Source organism: Microtus oregoni, unplaced genomic scaffold, assembly GCF_018167655.1.
Source record: "Microtus oregoni isolate MIOR12 unplaced genomic scaffold, Mior012 000029F_ref0000214, whole genome shotgun sequence".
Taxonomy (NCBI): Eukaryota; Metazoa; Chordata; class Mammalia; order Rodentia; family Cricetidae; genus Microtus; species Microtus oregoni.
The window spans coordinates 19,260,792-19,278,921 of record NW_024543088.1 but is presented as its reverse complement, the minus strand read 5'-3'; the positions used below and the strand labels follow the sequence as shown (position 1 = coordinate 19,278,921).

The 18,130-nt window shown below is 47.8% G+C and overlaps 1 protein-coding gene across 2 annotated transcripts; it reads left to right on the top strand.

Moving 5' to 3' along the window:
- The first annotated feature begins 149 nt into the window (after window positions 1-149).
- On the top strand, window positions 150-17,773 carry Lrrc74b (leucine rich repeat containing 74B). Of its 2 annotated transcripts, XM_041678329.1 has the most exons (9): window positions 150-285; window positions 980-1,122; window positions 1,367-1,499; window positions 2,603-2,809; window positions 6,577-6,686; window positions 7,484-7,599; window positions 11,570-11,648; window positions 13,076-13,171; window positions 17,535-17,773. In XM_041678329.1, exons 1-9 carry the CDS (start codon window positions 150-152, stop codon window positions 17,706-17,708), a joined length of 1,194 nt encoding a protein of 397 aa, XP_041534263.1. In that variant the 3' UTR covers window positions 17,709-17,773. The 2 variants fall into 2 exon arrangements, with proteins under 2 accessions (XP_041534263.1, XP_041534264.1); XM_041678330.1 differs by lacking the exon at window positions 13,076-13,171.
- The last annotated feature ends 357 nt before the right edge of the window (window positions 17,774-18,130 follow it).

Below are 18,130 nucleotides of genomic sequence, written 5' to 3'. Positions count from 1 at the left end.
TTACTGGCCCCAGTGACCACCTGTTGCCCATAAATCAACTTCGATTGGTCAATGAAGTCAGAGGGACCGCCCACATCCCTGGGAAGAGTTCCAGCTAGTGAGCTGTGCGCTCTCAATCTCTGCGCCCCGACTGGGAATTGAGCGTAAACATGAAGGGTTCCGACAAGGAGTCTACGAAGAATGAAGATCAAGAGAGAGAAGCAGCGGCCACTGCGAGTCAGGCAGAGGCCCTAGAGGCCAAGAATTTCTGCACCGCAGATTCACACTTTGCTCTGGAAGCAGAAGGTGCCTAATCCTCCGCGTGGGGTCCTGGTCGGACTTCTCCCGCAAGGGTGGTGCGGGTCCGACTGGCGCGGGACCACACCCTTCAGTGGCGCCGCATCCTCCATTATCAGCAGCTGACAAGTCCCTTGCCTTCTTGGAGGCTCGAGGAGGCCCAGTGCTTAGAACTGTCTTGCAAAATAACCTGTAAATCAAACACCCTGACAGTGTGTTCCACCTGGAAGGGTTCAGGGCTGGCCTTTCCAATCTATAGAAAAATTTTAATGGATGTATTAAATTTGTCTAGAATTATTTTAGAATTATTAAACACCATAAGGTGTTTGTAGACATGACCTATGGGCTGAAAATGTAGCTCAGTTGGTATAGTGCTTGCCTACCATGCTTGAAGCCTTGAGTTCGAGGCTCTCCTCAGCTAACCAGTTGGAGACCAGCTTTTGGGGGGGCGGGGAATGTGATCTTTGATACCTGAATACAATGGGATAGGGCCAGCATACACCTCAGTGTTAGGCTCCCATTGGTTCTGACTAGGTCTGTAACTTTCTCTTTCTTTCTTTCTTTCTTTCTTTCTTTCTTTCTTTCTTTCTTAGCCATGATGTCCTCATCTGAACTATGAGTGTGGTAACCACTGACAGGGCAGGAAAGGTGATAGGGCTGTGCCGATGTAGAGTTCCTCTTTTGTCCCCCTGTCTACTGTTAGGCACCCATGGGCTTGAAGAACAGGTCATGGCTACCCTCTATCTGGAGTCTTGCCAGGCCCATAGTGTTGTGCCGGCTTCTCGTCTTCTGTGCCAAGGGAGTGCCTCTGAATTGAGCCTTCGGCACCGTGGCCTGGGGCCCCAGGTATCTGTTGAGGGACGCTAGAACCAGGTTTGGCAGGAAGGATGCGGGAGACAGTGGCCATTTTGTCCTTGAGTCCATCTCACAAGCTCCCAGCCTTCCTCTGTGCCATGCATCCCATCTCCCCTGCCCGCGGCACAGAATGGAGGCTGTGGTGGGGTGAGGGCTGGACCTGTAGACATCCCTGCAGGAGATGGCAGGGTCCTGTGTCCCTCTGCCCCTCGGGTACCTCTCTGCTCTCTTCCAGGGTGTCCGGGCTCTGGCTTCCACGTTGACTTCTAATCTCTACATCAAGCGCCTGGATCTTCGGGATAATGGGCTCTGCGGGGCTGGGGCAGAGGCTCTGGCCGATGTCCTGTGTAAGAACAGCGTTATCTCTGGTAGGTGCTGAGTTTCTGAATAGCAGGCATGCTTGGGGGCGCTCTTTCTTCAGGGAAGTGGCTCCTATTGTAATTTAGAAAAAGATGTCATGCAACAGAATTCAGGTGGAGATATTTTTTTATTGGGGGAAAGTTAATGGGAAAAGGGGGGGAAGAGATTGGGGGAGACTGGCCACTGGGGACAGAAGTGGTAGAAGAGAGAGACAGAGACAGACAGACAGAGACAGAGAGGGAAAGAGAGATGGGAGGTGGGCAGGGTTAGTGGCTTTGCTGAGGACATATACCCCAAGGTCAGACCAATTCAGATACCCGAATACTAACAGTTCCCTCACCAGGCCTTTTTACTTGCAGTGTTGCTAAGGGATAAGGAGGGTCCTCATCACAGGGTGAGGCTTGCGGGATGAGTTTGACTTTCTGGGAGTTTCCTCATTGGTGTAGCCAATGCTGAATGTCACTCTGCCTGACCCATCCCACGGCTATCACTCTCCTCTCCCCCGCTGGGCACCTCACCCATGCACATGATAGACTCCCGGTGCCTGAGTGCAGGATGGAAGAGGCACAGAGAAACAGGGTCTCCGTCTACTGAGAACTGTAAGGGCAAGGCAGGAGACGGGCGAGGCTGCTTGCAGACGACAGCTCTGCTGATGAAGCAGGAGCTGACCCAGGCAAGCAGCACAACCCTGCTGGGCCTGTTCTCCATCTAAAAAAATGACCACAGCAGTGCCACTCAGCTCTCTGGGCTGTGGACAACATCAAAGGCAATGACAGAACTGGACCCAGGGGAACACTGAGCACACACTGGTAGTGTGTGTTACTCCCTAGAGTAGGTCAGGGCTTTTGAGGAGGTTACATTGTTTCAAGATGCCAGTCATCAACAGGGTAGCTGACTCTCTACCACAGCATTCTTCACAGACAATCATGGGATGGGGGAACCCAAGGTGACCCAGCCAATAGGTGGCAAAGCCAGCACCATGCCATCCCTGGGTAATCAGATGGCAGAGGCCCTTCTCTTCCTTGGGCTGGAGGTTTATGAGATGCAGGGAATGCAGGAGGGTGGCTCCCAGCCACGGTTCCTACCGACCAAGCAGTGGTGCTGCCTTCAGATGTGGACCTGTCCGAGAACCAGATTGGAGCTGCAGGGCTCCGGGCTCTCTGCACTGCCCTGGCCTTAAACCCTGCTGTGCAGAAGATGCAACTGGGAGGAAACGGGCTGGAGGAAAAGGCTGCCCAACACCTCGCTTCTCTTCTGCTGCTCCACACGGGCCTGAGATCCCTAGATCTCAGCTATAATCAGCTCAACGACCTGGCAGGTAATACTTGGTCTGGGCAGTCATGGGTCACGAGTACTCACTGGACACTGATGGCAGGGAGGGGAATGGAGGGCCATACCCAGCTTCTGCCAGAAATATCTCTCCAACCACACAGAATTCTCAATTCATTCCAGGCATGTCTCACTGCCCTCGGGTGGGGATCGATGAACAAAACAAAGTTACTGACTTCAGGGAACATACACTAACAAAAGCATTCTCGGGAATTCGTGGCCTTCCAAGAGAAGCAATGTATGGCCCCAGGAAAGAACGGACCACCTGCTGTAGAGGGTTGGGTGTTTAAACTGAAATCTGTGTGTGGGGTGGAAGGGAGTCAGCCATGGCCTGATCAGGAAGCTGATGAACTGTGAGCATGCAGGCCTGTTTCCTAGGTTGGGAGACACCCGTGTAGTTGGACGGGTGATCAGGGGAGAATGACCAGGCTGTGGTTTGGAAGGGAAGCAGGACTATGTGGCCCTCAGGTCACAGCTGGAGGTATGAAGCTTTCATTCCAAGTGTTTTTGTAAAAGGGCTGTGATGTAACTCGATGGTAAGGTGCTTGTCTAGTGTGTGTGAGGTCTTGGATTCAGTCACCGGTACTGCAGAGGTGGGGGGAAACTAAGTACTATGAAAGACATGGATAGGCTACTTAAACCGGTTGTTGTCTCCCCAGGGCCTTTGAATGGGCTGGATGCTTTGCCAGGAATATGAATACCTATGCCACTCATCTCTAAATGTGCCAGTTAGTTATACAAATGAAGCTAGGTATAACTACTTGGAAGACCAATTGAGCCCAGAAACTTGGGGGCAGTCCAGCAGCATGGAAGGGTCACCTGGGCCTGGCTTTAGGGGTTTCTATCTCCTGAATTGGCTGAAGCAAATTCTTCTCTTTAAACATTTACTTCTACTTATGTGAATGTGAGTGAGTGTGTGTCACATGTGTGCGGGTACCTGTGTGGCTAGAAGATCACATCCTGTCCTCTGCAGCAGGACTTACAGAGGGCTATGATCCGCCCAGTGTAGGTGCTGGGAACTGAACTCAGCTTCTCTGGAAGAGCAGCTGGTGCCCTTAGCTGCTCAGGCACTGGAGCAGAACCTGATGCAAATTCTTAGATGCCCATGTGTCTGCACTGTAGTGGGCATCGTCGTTGTCCCAGGACAGCTGTCTAATCAGGGGTTCTGGAATTTCTGGACTGTCTTAGAAAATTGAGCACATTGGCACTAACCTCGGTGCTGGAGTTTAACTGCTAAAGTCAACTGTCTTCGAAGAAAAGTATTGTGGAAAGTCCATGGAACTAAAGGAGACGCTCATTTCAGACTTCGACAAACTGTAGCTGTGTTTTTGGACTTGAGAATTTAACTTGCTGTTACTATAACCAATACCTCAGATAACCATCTTCCCAAGGGAAACAATGTATTTGGGCTCATAGTTTTGGAGATTTCAGCTTTTGATGGGCCTGTGACTGAGAAAACATTAGAAAAAGGCCGCTTAACTCATGATCCGGAAACAAAGAGGCAAAAGGAAGAGACTAGGGTCATACAGTTCCCTCAAGGGACCCCTGTAGCCTAAGACTTTTAGATATTGTTATCTGCCACATGCCAGTCTTGGAGGCCAAACTTTTTATCACGTGTATGAGTGTTTGCCTGCCTGCATGCATGTCTGTGCACTATGTGCTGCATGCCCATAGGACAGAAGATACCTGCATCAGATCCACGGAACTGCATCAGATGCATGGAACTGAAGTTACAGTCGGCTGTGGGCTGCCATGTGGGTGCTGGGAGTCAAATAGGGATCCTCCGCCAGAACAGCCAGGCTGTCATCTCTCCAGCCCAGTAAAGCAGCAAGGACCTTGGGGGTGGGCTATCATATAAGTACAGACTCTGACAGACAAGTGGCAAAGAGGCAATGAATAGGAGGGGATGGATCTGAAGCCCTGTGAAGGTGTGCAAGGGAGAAGGGCAGATTCAGTCAGTTTTGTTTCTCCAAGAGGGGACTGCAGTTTGTTCCTGAGGGGCGGAGGGGCTTGAATTTCAGTCATGCATGATCTATGGCAGTGGAGAACTCGCTGCAGGTGTGTGCCTTGCAAGACGGTGATGAGCCGGTTATCAGAACCAGTCCTGGACAAGAGACAATGCCCAAACCTTAGTTGTGGCACAGGATTCTCTTCAGGGCTAATATGCCTGCTGCTGCATGTTCTAGCCAAGCAGGAGGCTGGGAGCACTCAGGCTTGGGACACACACACACACACACACACACACACACACACCATCTATTTCCTTGGTTTGATTTAGTTCAGTTTGGTTTGGTTTTTGAGGCCAGGTCTCACTATGCAGTTCAGGGTGGCTTGGAATTCACTACTTTGTCCAGACTGGCCTTGACATAAGGGTCCCCCTGCCTCAGCTTTTCTCAGGGCTCCACCCTCTTCCTTTTGCTACTGCTCATTCTTCTTTTCTGCCATAGCTACACCAGACTTAGAGGGCTCTGTCTCTGCAGGTGCCCACAGCCAATAGGAATCTTGCTGGAACATTCGTCCAGCCGCATAGCTCTTACAGGAGCTGCTCAGCCATACATACAACAGCACCTGTGTACTCGGCTTAGCGTTTACAGACTCACAAGTGCCCACCTGATTCCTGCTGCCTCTCCACCAGCTTCAGCATCAACCCAGTTTCACTTCGTGTGCATTCTCTTTTCCATCATGTGTGCATCCCTGCTGTCCATCATGTGTGTATCCCTGATGTCCATCATGTGTGCATCCCTGATGTCCATCATGTGTGCATCCCTGCTGTCCATCATGTGTGCATCCCTGTTGTCCATCATGTGTGCATCCCTGCTGTCCATCATGTGTGCATCCCTGTGTCCATCATGTGTGCATCCCTGTTGTTCATCATGTGTGCATCCCTGTTGTCCATCATGTGTGCATCCCTGTTCTCCATCATGTGTGCATCCCTGTTGTCCATCATGTGTGCATCCCTGTTGTCCATCATGTGTGCATCCCTGTGTCCATCATGTGTGCATCCCTGTTGTTCATCATGTGTGCATCCCTGTTCTCCATCATGTCTGCATCCCTGCTGTCCATCATGTCTGCATCCCTGCTGTCCATCATGTCTGCATCCCTGTTGTCCATCATGTCTGCATCCCTGCTGTCCATCATGTGTGCATCCCTGATGTCCATCATGTGTGCATCACTGTGTCCATCATGTGTGCATCCCTGATGTCCATCATGTGTGCATCCCTGTTGTCCATCATGTGTGCATCCCTGTGTCCATCATGTGTGCATCCTTGCTGTCCATCATGTGTGCATCCCTGATGTCCATCACATGCGCATGCATGTGGATTCCTTGATTCTAGGTCACCTGCTCTGTCCTTACTTCCAGACCTCATCAAAACTACCACTGCATCTCTACCCTTTTTGTTTGTAGATTAGAATAGTTGCAATCTCGTTACTCTGAATTCATCTCTTCCCAATTAGATGTGGATTCCTTGCTGAGCATGGTGGCTCTTGTTTGTATTGTCAACACAATGGAGGTGACAATAAGATAATCTGGAGTTTAAGGCCAGTCTGGATGACAGAGTGACCTGTCTGTGTTGTAGGAGAAGACCCTGTGCTGGTGTATACATGTGCACACACACATGTTCCTTGCAGGTAGTCCAGGTATACACTGAACTTTGTCACCTTCCTGCCAGCAGAAGTTGCAGGACATGGTGAACATCAGGTCATTTTTGAACATAACATTTTTGTTTGTCATAAAAATCTCTTGGTGCTCCTCAGGAGAGATCCTTGGACCTGCCTTAGCAGAAAACACAGGACTCACAGAGCTTAACCTCAGTTGGAATCACCTTCGAGGCCCAGGAGCCGTTGCATTTGCCAAGGGCCTGGAGGTATGAGACCATCGCCCACTCAGTCCTCATAGCCTGCCTCTCCTTTAGGGAAGTTTTCCCCGAGCCAGTTCTTAACATGGTACGTCTGAGATGACCTGTTTTCCCACCACCAGGAAATGATAATACTCTGCACTGACTCTCAGTCTATTTCCTGAAGGGTCTCTAGGGGTCTGTAGATAGTGTCAGCTGCCCTCCTCCAGACATCACATTCAGCTGGTAGGGGACATCTGTGCAGCCTGGTGACATTATTAGCACACAGAGATGTGTGCCAGCACAACCCCATCAGTGCTTCCCTGAAAGGCTATAGATCTGGAAATAGATGTTTCAGGCTCTCCCAGGATATCATGAGGCATTGTCACTGTCCAATGACAATGACCTTGGAAACACAGCCCCTGCCATGCCCTCTTATAGAGCTGACTGCAGTGGGTAGGTGGGGGTCCCACCCCAGAAAGGGTCAGGTCAGAACACTCACCCTTCCCTAATCACAGTCTCTTGGGCAGGCTTCATGTAGGTGCCCTGTCCCCAGGTCTCTGCGCCCTAGGATACCTGCCTTGGGAATTTCCCCATAGGTGTGGATCTGATCATCTCTGAGAATTGCCCGTAACCCTACCCATCATCCTCTGCTGCTCTTCAGGTTGTTTGGTCACTGGTGCCCGAGAGCTCCTGCTAACTCTGTCCCAGGACCTCTCTGTCTTCGGCATTGCTCGGGCTCTCCCGCGCGCTGAGGCTGGAGCCCTAGCCCTATGGCATTCTGCACCATTAGATGTGAACTCACGGCTTTGCTCTCTATGTTCTAGGCAAATATATTCTTGAAAGTGCTAGATATCTCTCATAATGGCTTTGGAGACTCTGGAGCCTCTGCAATAGGCGAGGCCCTCAAGGCCAACAACGTGTTGGAAGAACTGAACATGAGGTGAGGAACGAGGGTGCCACTCTCGGCCACACAGTGATTGGATGCTGTTCACACTGCTCCTGCTGTGTGGCCAGAGCCTCAATGCTGCAGCGAGCTCTGCCCTCATTCAAGGCTGTTGCTGGGGGCTGGGGTGTAACTAAGTTGGTACAGTGCTTGTCTCGCATGCCTGCAAGCTGTGGGCTCATGGCCCCACATCACATAAATCAGGAGTGGTGTCTAGCATGCCCGCGGGCTGTGGGCTCATGGCCCCACATCACATAAATCACGAGTGGTGTCTAGCATGCCCGCGGGCTGTGGGCTCATGGCCCCACATCACATATACACATATATCACGAGTGGTGTCTTACTCCTTGTTTCACTTCTATTGCTGTGATGAAACATGCTGACGAAAAGCTACTTTAGAGGAAGGGTTCACCCAGCTTACAATGCAGGTTAGACGTAAGCACCTCAGGAAGAACACATCACACTCACAGCCAAGAGCCGAGAGCGTTCTTCACGCTGCTGCTCGCTGTCTTCACAGTTTATTTGTGGTGCCACCCACATCCGGGGTGAGTCTTTCTACATCGATTAGCAACCAGGACAACCCCCAAAGACACGTTGTAGGCCAACCTGACCTAGATAATTCCTATTCATTGAGACTCTTCCCGGTAATTCTATATCGTTCCAACTTTAGTATATGTGCTGCCAAAGCGAGCACGTCCAGATAATTCTAGACTGTGTCAAACTGACAATAAAAACTGACAGGCACAACCCATCCTTTGTTAACTTGACACACAAACACGTTAAGGCATAATTTCCCATCCCGGGTCCCCAAGGCCTCATGTTTATTTTACAATGTAAAATATAGGCCTTAAAATCCCAACACTTCAGGATAGGAGAGATGGCTCAGTAGTTAAGAGCATTTGTTGCTCTTATAGAGGACCCAGATTTGGTTTCTAGCCCCTACATAATATCTCACAATAAACCGCAAATCTAGTTCCAGAGACTCTGATGCCCTCTTCTGATTTCTGTGGGCAACAGGCACACATGTGGTGAATCTACATACATAAAGCAAAATGCTCATATACATATATATTTTTTTAAAAAATCCAGGATTTTAAACATCCAAGATCTTTTTGAAAGTCCAAAGTCTCAGCTGGGTGGTAGTAGCACATGTTTTTGATCCCAGCACTTAGGAGACAAAGGCAGGCAGGCAGATCCCTGAGTTTGAAGCCAACCTGGTCTACAGAGTGAGTTTCACGATAGCCAAAGATACAGAGAGAAGCCCTTTCTTGGAAAACAAAACAACCAAAAAACAAAACAAAACAAAAAAAGTCCAAAGTCTCCTTAAAAGTGCAGTCTTGAAGCTGGGACGATGGCTCAGAGGTTAAGAGCACTGGCTGCTCTTTCAGAGGTCCTGAGTTCAATTCTCAGCAACCACATGGTGGTTCACAGCCATCTGTAAGTAGATCTGGTGCCCTCTTCTGGCCTTGCAGGCAGACTACCATATACATAATAAATAAATATTTTTTAAAAATGGAGTTTCTTGGCGATGGAGAGATGGCTTGGGGATTCAGAACATATACTGCTCTTACAGAGGACCCGAGTTTGGTTTTCAGCTCCCACATCAGATGGCCCCCAACTGCTTGCAACTCCAGCTTCAGGGACCTGACAGTTTCTTTCTGAACTCATCAGGTTCTTGCACTCAACCTAATTAAAAAAAAAGAGAGAGAAAGAAAGAAAGAAAGAAAGAAAAAACTTTAAAAACCCAGAGTCTGTCACTGGGTTCTTCTAAAATCAAAAGCAAGCTGCATACTTAAACATTCTTATTCCAAGTGGGAAGAACTGGAGGATTAAAAACAATCACACCTAAGCAAAAGTAAAATCTGGCATGTGAATTCAATCATGTAGTTGTGTCCACCATTTGAGACTTGTCATCTTTGGGGCTCCAGAGGGTTTTAGTAGCCCCATCTCTGCACCCCACTAGCTGAAGCACATAGCTGTCTTCCTACCACTCCCCACCACACCTGCATCTTGGTGGACATCCCAGTTCTGGGATCTCTATTGCAACTGAGACCTCGCCTTCATCAGTGGTCCCTTGGGCCTCACCCTAACGCAACAAGCAGCAATGCCTCAGTTTCTCTCCATGACCTTCTCGACTATGCATCTTCCATGCTTTCAAAACCAGTTCTACATGGCAGCTTCCATCTACACAAGATGTAATCTAGCCTCCTTAGAACAGTGGTGTGGGAGGTCCTTCTGTGTGTGTGTGTGTGTGTGTGTGTGTGTGTTGCTTCTATTGGTTAATGAATAAAGAAGCTGCCTTGGCCTGTGATAGGGCAGACTAGAGCTAGGCGGAGAAAACTAAATGCTGGGAGAAAGAAGGCAGAGAGGAGAGAAGCCATGAAGCTTCTGCCAGAGACAGACTTGCCAGAATCTTGCTGGTAAGCCACAGCCACATGGCAATATATAGATTAGCAAGATGGGTTAATATAAGATATAAGAGTAAGCCAGAAATACACTTAAGCTATTGGCCAAACAGTATTGCAAATAATCTAGTTTCTGAGTGATTATTTCAGGTCTGGACAGCTGGGAACAGACAAATGGCCTCCTCCAACAGATCAGCTTCTGGTGCTGACCCTGGGGAATATTTCCCTTTTGTCCCTGAGATGCACAGGTCTTGTCTCGGTGCTGGTCTATTATAATTGCAGCTGATTCTTCAGCTCCAGCTAATCCGCACCCTATTGTCTCAATAAGCACAGGTTTCACTGCAATGGTCTTGACCTCCTCTTTGACAATCACAGCTGATTCTTCAGCCCCAGCTGATCAGCACACAGATTTTTAGCCAAAATATTCCGATTAACCATAAAAACTTTGCTCCTTTCTGAGATGTGATATAGGGCTTCATTGCTGCTGGCATTTCAGCATTACCCTCTTTCCAGCACCCTCAAGAACTACCTGGTAAGCTCTACCCATAGCAGTCAGTGACTTTTCCAGTCTTCAATCGCAATGTTTTCCATACCTGTAAATCCAGCACTTAGAAGGCAGAGGCAGGAAAAATCAAAAGTTCAAAATCATCCTCAGCTATATAGGAGTTACAGGCTAGCCTGTCTTTTTTTTTCTCCTTGAGACAGGGTTTCTCCATGTAACCCTAGCTATCCTGGAACTCTCTCTGTAGACCAGACTGGCCTTGAATTCAGAACTCTGCCTGCCTCCGCCTCCCAAGTGCTGGGTTTAAAGGTGTGTACCACGACTGCTCAGAAGACTCTATCTTAGGAAGAAAAAAAAAAAGAGAAAGAAGTCAGTATTAAGTATGTAGGCCTGGCTTCAGAGACAACAATTTGGAGGACTGGGGTTCAGGTCAGAAATTGCTATGGTAATGGGTATGGTTGCCAGCGGGCACAAGACACACAGGAGCATCTTCTAAGCTCAAAGAGCCTAGGAGCTGGCACCCCTCCTCTCCACTGGGGGCACTCTAAGTGTGCTTGCCACCCATGGGGCAGCAGTATACCCCCGCCCCCGTGACCTGGGCCTGAGAGGAGAGCTGCACTGTGAAACCCAATCTGCGGGAAGCAGCTCAGGCAGGGGCTCCGAGGCACTGAGTCCTGCAAACTGGAAATCTGTGATGCAGATGGGGTTAGCTGGGATGCTTCCTCACGTGCCTGCAGATGTGCTGACCCCATCCAGCCTCCCTTTTATTTTATTTTCCTTTTCTCCTCTTCATATCTGTCCTGATCTCTAGTAATTACTAATATACTTTCCAGGTTGTTGTTGTTGTTGTTATTAGTGTTTGTGTAGGCTTTCTGTCTGGCTTGTTTCACTTAACATAATGCCCTCCTGGTCCATCCATTTGCTTCAGATGACACAGTATTTCTTTCTTTATGGCTGAATAGACTCTATTGTAGATACACACTACATTTCATCTATCCATCCATGTATTAGTGGGCTCCTTTGCTGATTAACTCTGACACATATGTTTCTCTTGCTGCAGAAACAACCGAATCTCCATGGCAGGGGCCCTGAGGTTGGGACTGGGACTGCAAGTCAACCAGACACTTCGTTTTCTTATTGTAAGTCTGAGCCTGGTCGGGGAGGCTCCAGCACAGACTGACCCTGTGTCTCTTCGTACAGCCCTTTCTTCCACCAGCCCCTTCACTGCAGAGACAGCACATGGGCATCTCTGGGAGGGGACCTCCTAGCTTCCTGTGACCACACTCACCTCTGACTCCTCCTTTCCACCCTTTTCCCAGTGGCCCTGGCAACTCCCTGCGGTTCTTTGTCCTGCTCACAGGAGTTCCACGGTGGGGAAGGCAGCCACGCATCCCTCAGCTTACTCTCATTCTCTCCCCTGTGCCTCCGCTGTCCCCAGTGAAACCCAGGGTCAGCTCAGGGGTGCTGACTGGCCATAGTTGAGACATGCCTGAGGTTTTTGTGTCCAGAGGTTTGCAGGTGATGAGTGGGGCACTAGACAGGGTGATAGCAAAAACAGAAGGGAAGGAGCCAGGTGAGGTGAGCAGTTCTCTGCTGTACCAATGTGTATGGGGGAGGAGACTGGGGAGGGGGTGTTCATCTCAGCATGGGAGTTGGAGTGTGCCTGGCTCTGCCTGGCCCCTAGTTTCCCAGTCATTAGCAATTCCACCTCCTGTGACATAGAAACCAAGACCAATTTTAAGTTCATGTTTCCAGCTACCTGTTAGACAATCCCCAAGACACAGTGAGTCTCAGAATCCCACCTGGATGAACAACCTCTTTTCAGGGGGTTGGGGCCCACAGACTATTTTCTCACCCCAATATCTACAGAGTTCACTGCTGGATCCACCCTCTTCGCACTTCCCTTCCATAGGTCCTATTGATCTAGTTCACCAGCCCTCCCAGTACTTGGTGATTATTGTCAATCAGAAGCATGGTCTACTAAGAACATTCTTTTTATTGTTGTTGTTTTAAGGTAATTTGTTGGCTTTTGTTTTTTATGTGTGCCTGGGTAAATAGAAGTAACAGGGCACCAGACCTGGGAACTGGATTTACAAGTAGTTGTGAGCTATCCCACGAGGCTGCTTGGTACTGAATTGGATCCTCTTTAAGAGAAGCAAGTGTCTTAACTGCTAAGCTGCCTCTCAAGACCTTGGTTTTTGTGTTTTGTTTTAAATTTTTTAAGATTTATTTATGCTTGAGTGTTTTACATATATATATATATATATATATATATATATATATATATATATATCTGTGTACCACATATATGTCTGGTGCCCTTCAGGGGCCAGAAGAGGGTATCAGATCCCCTGAGACTAGAGTGGGTGGTAGGAATTGAACTCAGGTTCTCTGGAAAAGAAGCCAGTGTTCTTAGCCACCAAGCCATCTCTTCAACCCTTAGTGGGCTCTTAACTTGGTAAGTAGTCTTGAACTAATCCTCCTGCTTCTACCTCCTGAGCACTGGGGTTATGGGCATGAGTCCCCATAAAAGGCTCTAGTATCCTGGTATATTCATCTTTCTTAGATTTCCAAGAATCCCATTCGAAGTGAAGGATATGTCAGTCTCCTTAAGTCCATCCGGAACAACAGATCATCTGCCCTGGAACTGCTGGACCTCTCTGTAAGAGCTTCTTTTGAGCCTCCTGTGATCTGCCAGGAGATCTGAGAGCTAGTGACATCCCCATGTTAGAGTACAGTGGGGGAGACAGCTAGAGCTAGTGACATCCCCATGTTAGAGGACAGTGGGGGAGACATCTGAGAGCTAGTGACATCCCCATGTTAGAGGACAGTGGGGGAGACATCTGAGAGCTAGTGACATCCCCATGTTAGAGGACAATGTGGAGTCAGCTAGAGCTAGTGACATCCCCATGTTAGAGGACAATGTGGAGTCAGCTAGAGCTAGTGACATGCCCATGTTAGAGGACAATGTGGAGTCAGCTGTCCTATTCCTGCCCAGGTACACGGTAAACCAGGCCTGTGGGACATTAAGCCACTCCAACTCGTTCCATTGTATGTTAAAAGTCTATAATTTAAAATTTTATGTTACAGGAGGTTACAACTGAGAGATTGCCTTGAGTCTCTGAAAGAATTTGGACTTTTAAATAGTGTTTTATTTTATTTTGAGATGGACTCTCTATGTAGCTCTGACTGTCCTGGAGGTTACTACATAGACCAGGCTAATCTTACATACTTGTGTGCATACTCACAGAGAACCGCTTGCACCTACCTCCCGGAATTAAAGGCCTACTACCACACCTGGATTTTAAAGTCCTGAGACTAAAAGACTATGGGAACTTTTGAAGTTGGACTAAATGCATTTCACATTATGATCTGGCCACGAGCCTAGGGGCGGGCAGAAATGGAATGTGGTGTTGAATGAGAATGGTCCCCGTACACTCATGTGTTTGGATGCTTAGGCCCCAGCTGGTGGAACTGTTTGGTAAGGATTAGGAGGTGTGGCTGAGGTGTGTCATTGGGGTGGGTTTTGAGGTTTCAAAAACCCACAACATTTCCAGTTAGCATGTCCTCTCTCTCCCTGTCTCCTGCTTGTAGATTATATGTACGCTTTTAGCTACTGCTCAATGTCCTGCCTGCCTGCTGCCATGCTCCCCACCTGATGGTCATGGACTCTAACCCTCTGGAACCATGAGCCCCAATTAATTTTTTTCTTTGTAAGTTGCCTTGGTCATGGTATCTCTTCACACATGACTAATTCACACAGTGACTAATTCACCAGGATCCTCTAGAAAAGCTCACAAAAGTGGACATGTCAGGACCTCCGTGCAAGTGATACTGTAGTGACAATAGTGAGGTTGTGTCAATGTCAGTGATGCTGTGGTGACAATAGTGAGGTTGTGTCAATGTCAGTGATGCTGTGGTGACAATAGTGAGGTTGTGTCAATGTCGATGATGCTGTGATGACATCAGTGATGCTGTGATGACGTCGGTGATGCTGTGGTGACATCAGCGGCGCTGTGATGACATCAGCAGCGTTGTGATGACATCAGCAGTGCTGTGATGGCATCAGCAGTGTCGTAATGACATCAGTGATACTGTGATGACATCAGTGATGCTGTGATGACATCAGCAGTGCTGCAATGACATCAGTGGTGCTGCGATAACATCAGTGGTGCTGTGATGACATCAGCGGTGCTATGATGACATCAGTGGTGCAATGACATCAGTGATGCTGTGATGATATCAGTGATGTTGTGATGACATCAGTGGTGCTGTGATGACATCAATGGTGCTGTGATGACATCAGTGGTGCTGTGATGACATCAATGGTGCTGTGATGAGATCAGCGGTGCTGTAATGACATCAGTGATCCTGTGGTGACATCAGCGGTGCTGTGATGACATCAGGTGTTTTGTTTTGTTTTGTTTTATTTGATTTTGGTTTTTCCAAGACAGGGTTTCTCTGTGTAGCCCTGGCTATCCTAGAAATCCCTCTGTAGTCCTGGCTGGCCTCAGACTCACGAAGATCCACCTGCCTCTGTCTCCTGAGTGCTGGGTTTCAAGGCATACGCCACCACTGCCCAATAACATCAAGTCTTTTGAAGATACAAACTCTTATTAGTGCACCTGCATTGGGGAAATCCATGATGCCTTCATTTCTGATATAGTAGAGACAACCTAACTGTAGCTTTAAGGATGTTTAAACATAAAGGGTGTTCTGACTGTCAGGAGACTTGGATACCAAGTGCTGCTGCAATTTTCCTCAGTATTCTCATACTTAATCCTTTGCTGCCTGCCTGCTGCCAGCCAATCTGACTAGCCTAGATTTTATCTGGCTTTGAGGGATGTGCTTATAGACCAAGTAAAGTTTTAACATTATGTAAAAGAAGGCAAATGCCCACCTTCCCCCACCATGAAAATGAGATAAAAGATGCTTTTGGTGAAGTGTGCCTTTAATCCTGGCTACTGGATGAGGCAGGGGGATTACTTGAGACAAGTCCAGGCATCATAGTGACATCCCAGATTCATTAAAAATTTTATACTTCTTTTTTAGATTTATCTATTTTTATTTATGTGTATGATTTTTCCCCTGTTTATATGTATGTTCGTTGCCTGCCTGCCTGCCTGGTGCCCAAAGAGGCCAGAAGAGAGTGCCAGATTTCTTAGAACTGGAGTTGCCAGTTGTAAAGCTGCCATGTGAATGTTGAGAACCAAATCCAGGTCCTCTGCCAAAACGGCAAGCACTCTTAACTGCTCATCCATCTCTCCAGCCCTCCAAACCCCTCATTTTAGACTTTAAAAAGTTTTAAACCTTGTCTCATAAAACAAACAAAAATCATTAAAAATTGAGATATGAAATGTGATGACAGACCTGTAGAAAGAGCTTTCAGGAAAATGGGAGCTACAGCTCCGCAGTTCAAAGCACGCTTTGCTCTTGCAGAGGACCCATGTTCAACTCCCAGCACCCACATGGTGGCTCACATCCATAACCCCAATCCTAGGGGATCCAATGCCCTCTTCTGGACATGCATGTGGTGTACAAACACACATACAATCAAAAAACTCATGTACATAAAATAGCAAAGTAAAAATAAATCTAGAAAAACAAAAGAGAGGTACTTACATGAAAAGACTCCAGTAACTGGTTCTTTCCAAGCCATTCCTTTAATTGTTTATTATAGAATCCCAGAACTTGGTGGGGGTACAACTGAGCAGTTCAGAATTTCAAGGCTGGCATCAGCTATAGAGTGAGCTTGAGGCCAGACTATAATGTGAGACCTTGTCTCAAAACACAAATAAATAAAACAAAACAAAAAAGGAATTGAATAAATTAAAGACAGCAATCAAATAGCATACATTCATGTAACTAAACCAGATCAAGAAATAGTACATACATGTCTTAGTTACTTTCTTACTTCTTACAAAACACGACTAAGGCAATTTATAAATGAAAACATTTAATTTTAGACTCGTGGTTACAGAGGGTGAGTCCATGACTATTGTCTTAATATGTTTTTTTTTTCCCTCTGAGACAAGGTTTCTCTGTAGCTTTGGAGCCTGTCCTGGCACTAGCTCTTGTAGACCAGGCTGGCCTCGAACTCACAGAGATCCGCCTGTCTCTGCCTCCCGAGTGCTGGGATTAAAGGCGTGTGCCACCACCATCGGGATTTAGTTAGGGTTTCTATGGCTATGAAGAGATACCATGACCATGCAACTCTAATAAAGGAAAATGTTTAATTGGGGTAGCGGCTTACAATTGCAGAGGTTCAGTCCGTTATCATCATCATGGAAACCATGGTGACATGCAGGCAGGCATCTAGGAGACACTAGGCGGTAGGTATCCTGAGACACTAGGCGGTATCCTGAGACATCAGGCGGTAGGTATCCTGAGACACTAGGCGGTAGGTATTCTGAGACACTAGGCGGTATCCTGAGCATAGGAAACCTCAAGGTCCACCCCATAGTGACATACTTCGTCTAAAAAGGCCATGCCCACTCCAACAAAACATACCTCCTAATAGTGCCACTCCCTATGAAATTACTCAATTACATCAAACTAGCACAACCATCATGGGAGGGAGCATGGCAGCAGGCGGGTAGGCATGATGATGGAGCAGATGCCAAGTGCTTACATCCTGATCCACAAGTGTGAGGCAGGGAGGGCTCCTGGGAATGGTGTGGGAGTTTGAAAACTCAAACCCCACCCCAGCCCCCTACCCCTGTCACTCACAGTGACACACCTCCTCCAACAAGGCCACACTTCCTAATCCTTCCTCAAGCAATTCAATCAACTGGGGACCACACATTCAAATATATGAGCCTATGAGGGTCATTCTTATTCACATTACCACAATGCCTCCTTGAGTTCCTTTCCTTCCCTATTTTGATAGAATGAGGAGGGGGGCCATGAGATCCTAGTCCACAAGAAAGGAAAATGCCCCAAAGAGCTTCTCTGAGGGCTGGGTATGCAAATGAGAACAATCATTTCTCAGTGCTAATAACTACCTCTCAACGGTCTCTTCTTAGGATATCCAAGTGAACAGAGAGTGTGATGACCTCGCTAACTCAGTGAACACAATTCTTCCAGGACTTTGTATAAAGAATAACATATCCAGAAGAAAAGACTGGCCATCAGCCTCCACACCTTCCCAGACAGCATCTGCCCCAAGTGCCTCTGGTCTCTCTAGTATGCCACTGTAATGTCCACACTGCTGCCCACTCGATATACCATGTGCTCTATGGCATCTGCCATAATCTGGGCTTCATTTGCTATGGCTCCTTCATTCAACCAAAAAAACTTCCCATAAATAATGTAGACGTAAGGACAATGACATCGCTGTCATCCAGGTGTTCCTGTTCTGGTGACCCTGTCAGACGAAATATAAGGAGAGATGCCAATGGATTTCCCAAACTCTCGAGAAGGCAAACAGTTAGAACCACTGGAAGGCAAGTTTCCATTGCATTCCAGACTGTCAAATCACCATGTGCTTCAGGCTATCCCACTGACTAATCTGCTCTACAGACATAGCCAGAGCTGCACAGACAGCCTATGCCGACCGCGCAGGTGCGTAACTCAGCAGAGTGTGTGCCTAGCATACAGAAAACCCTGGGTTTGATTCCAC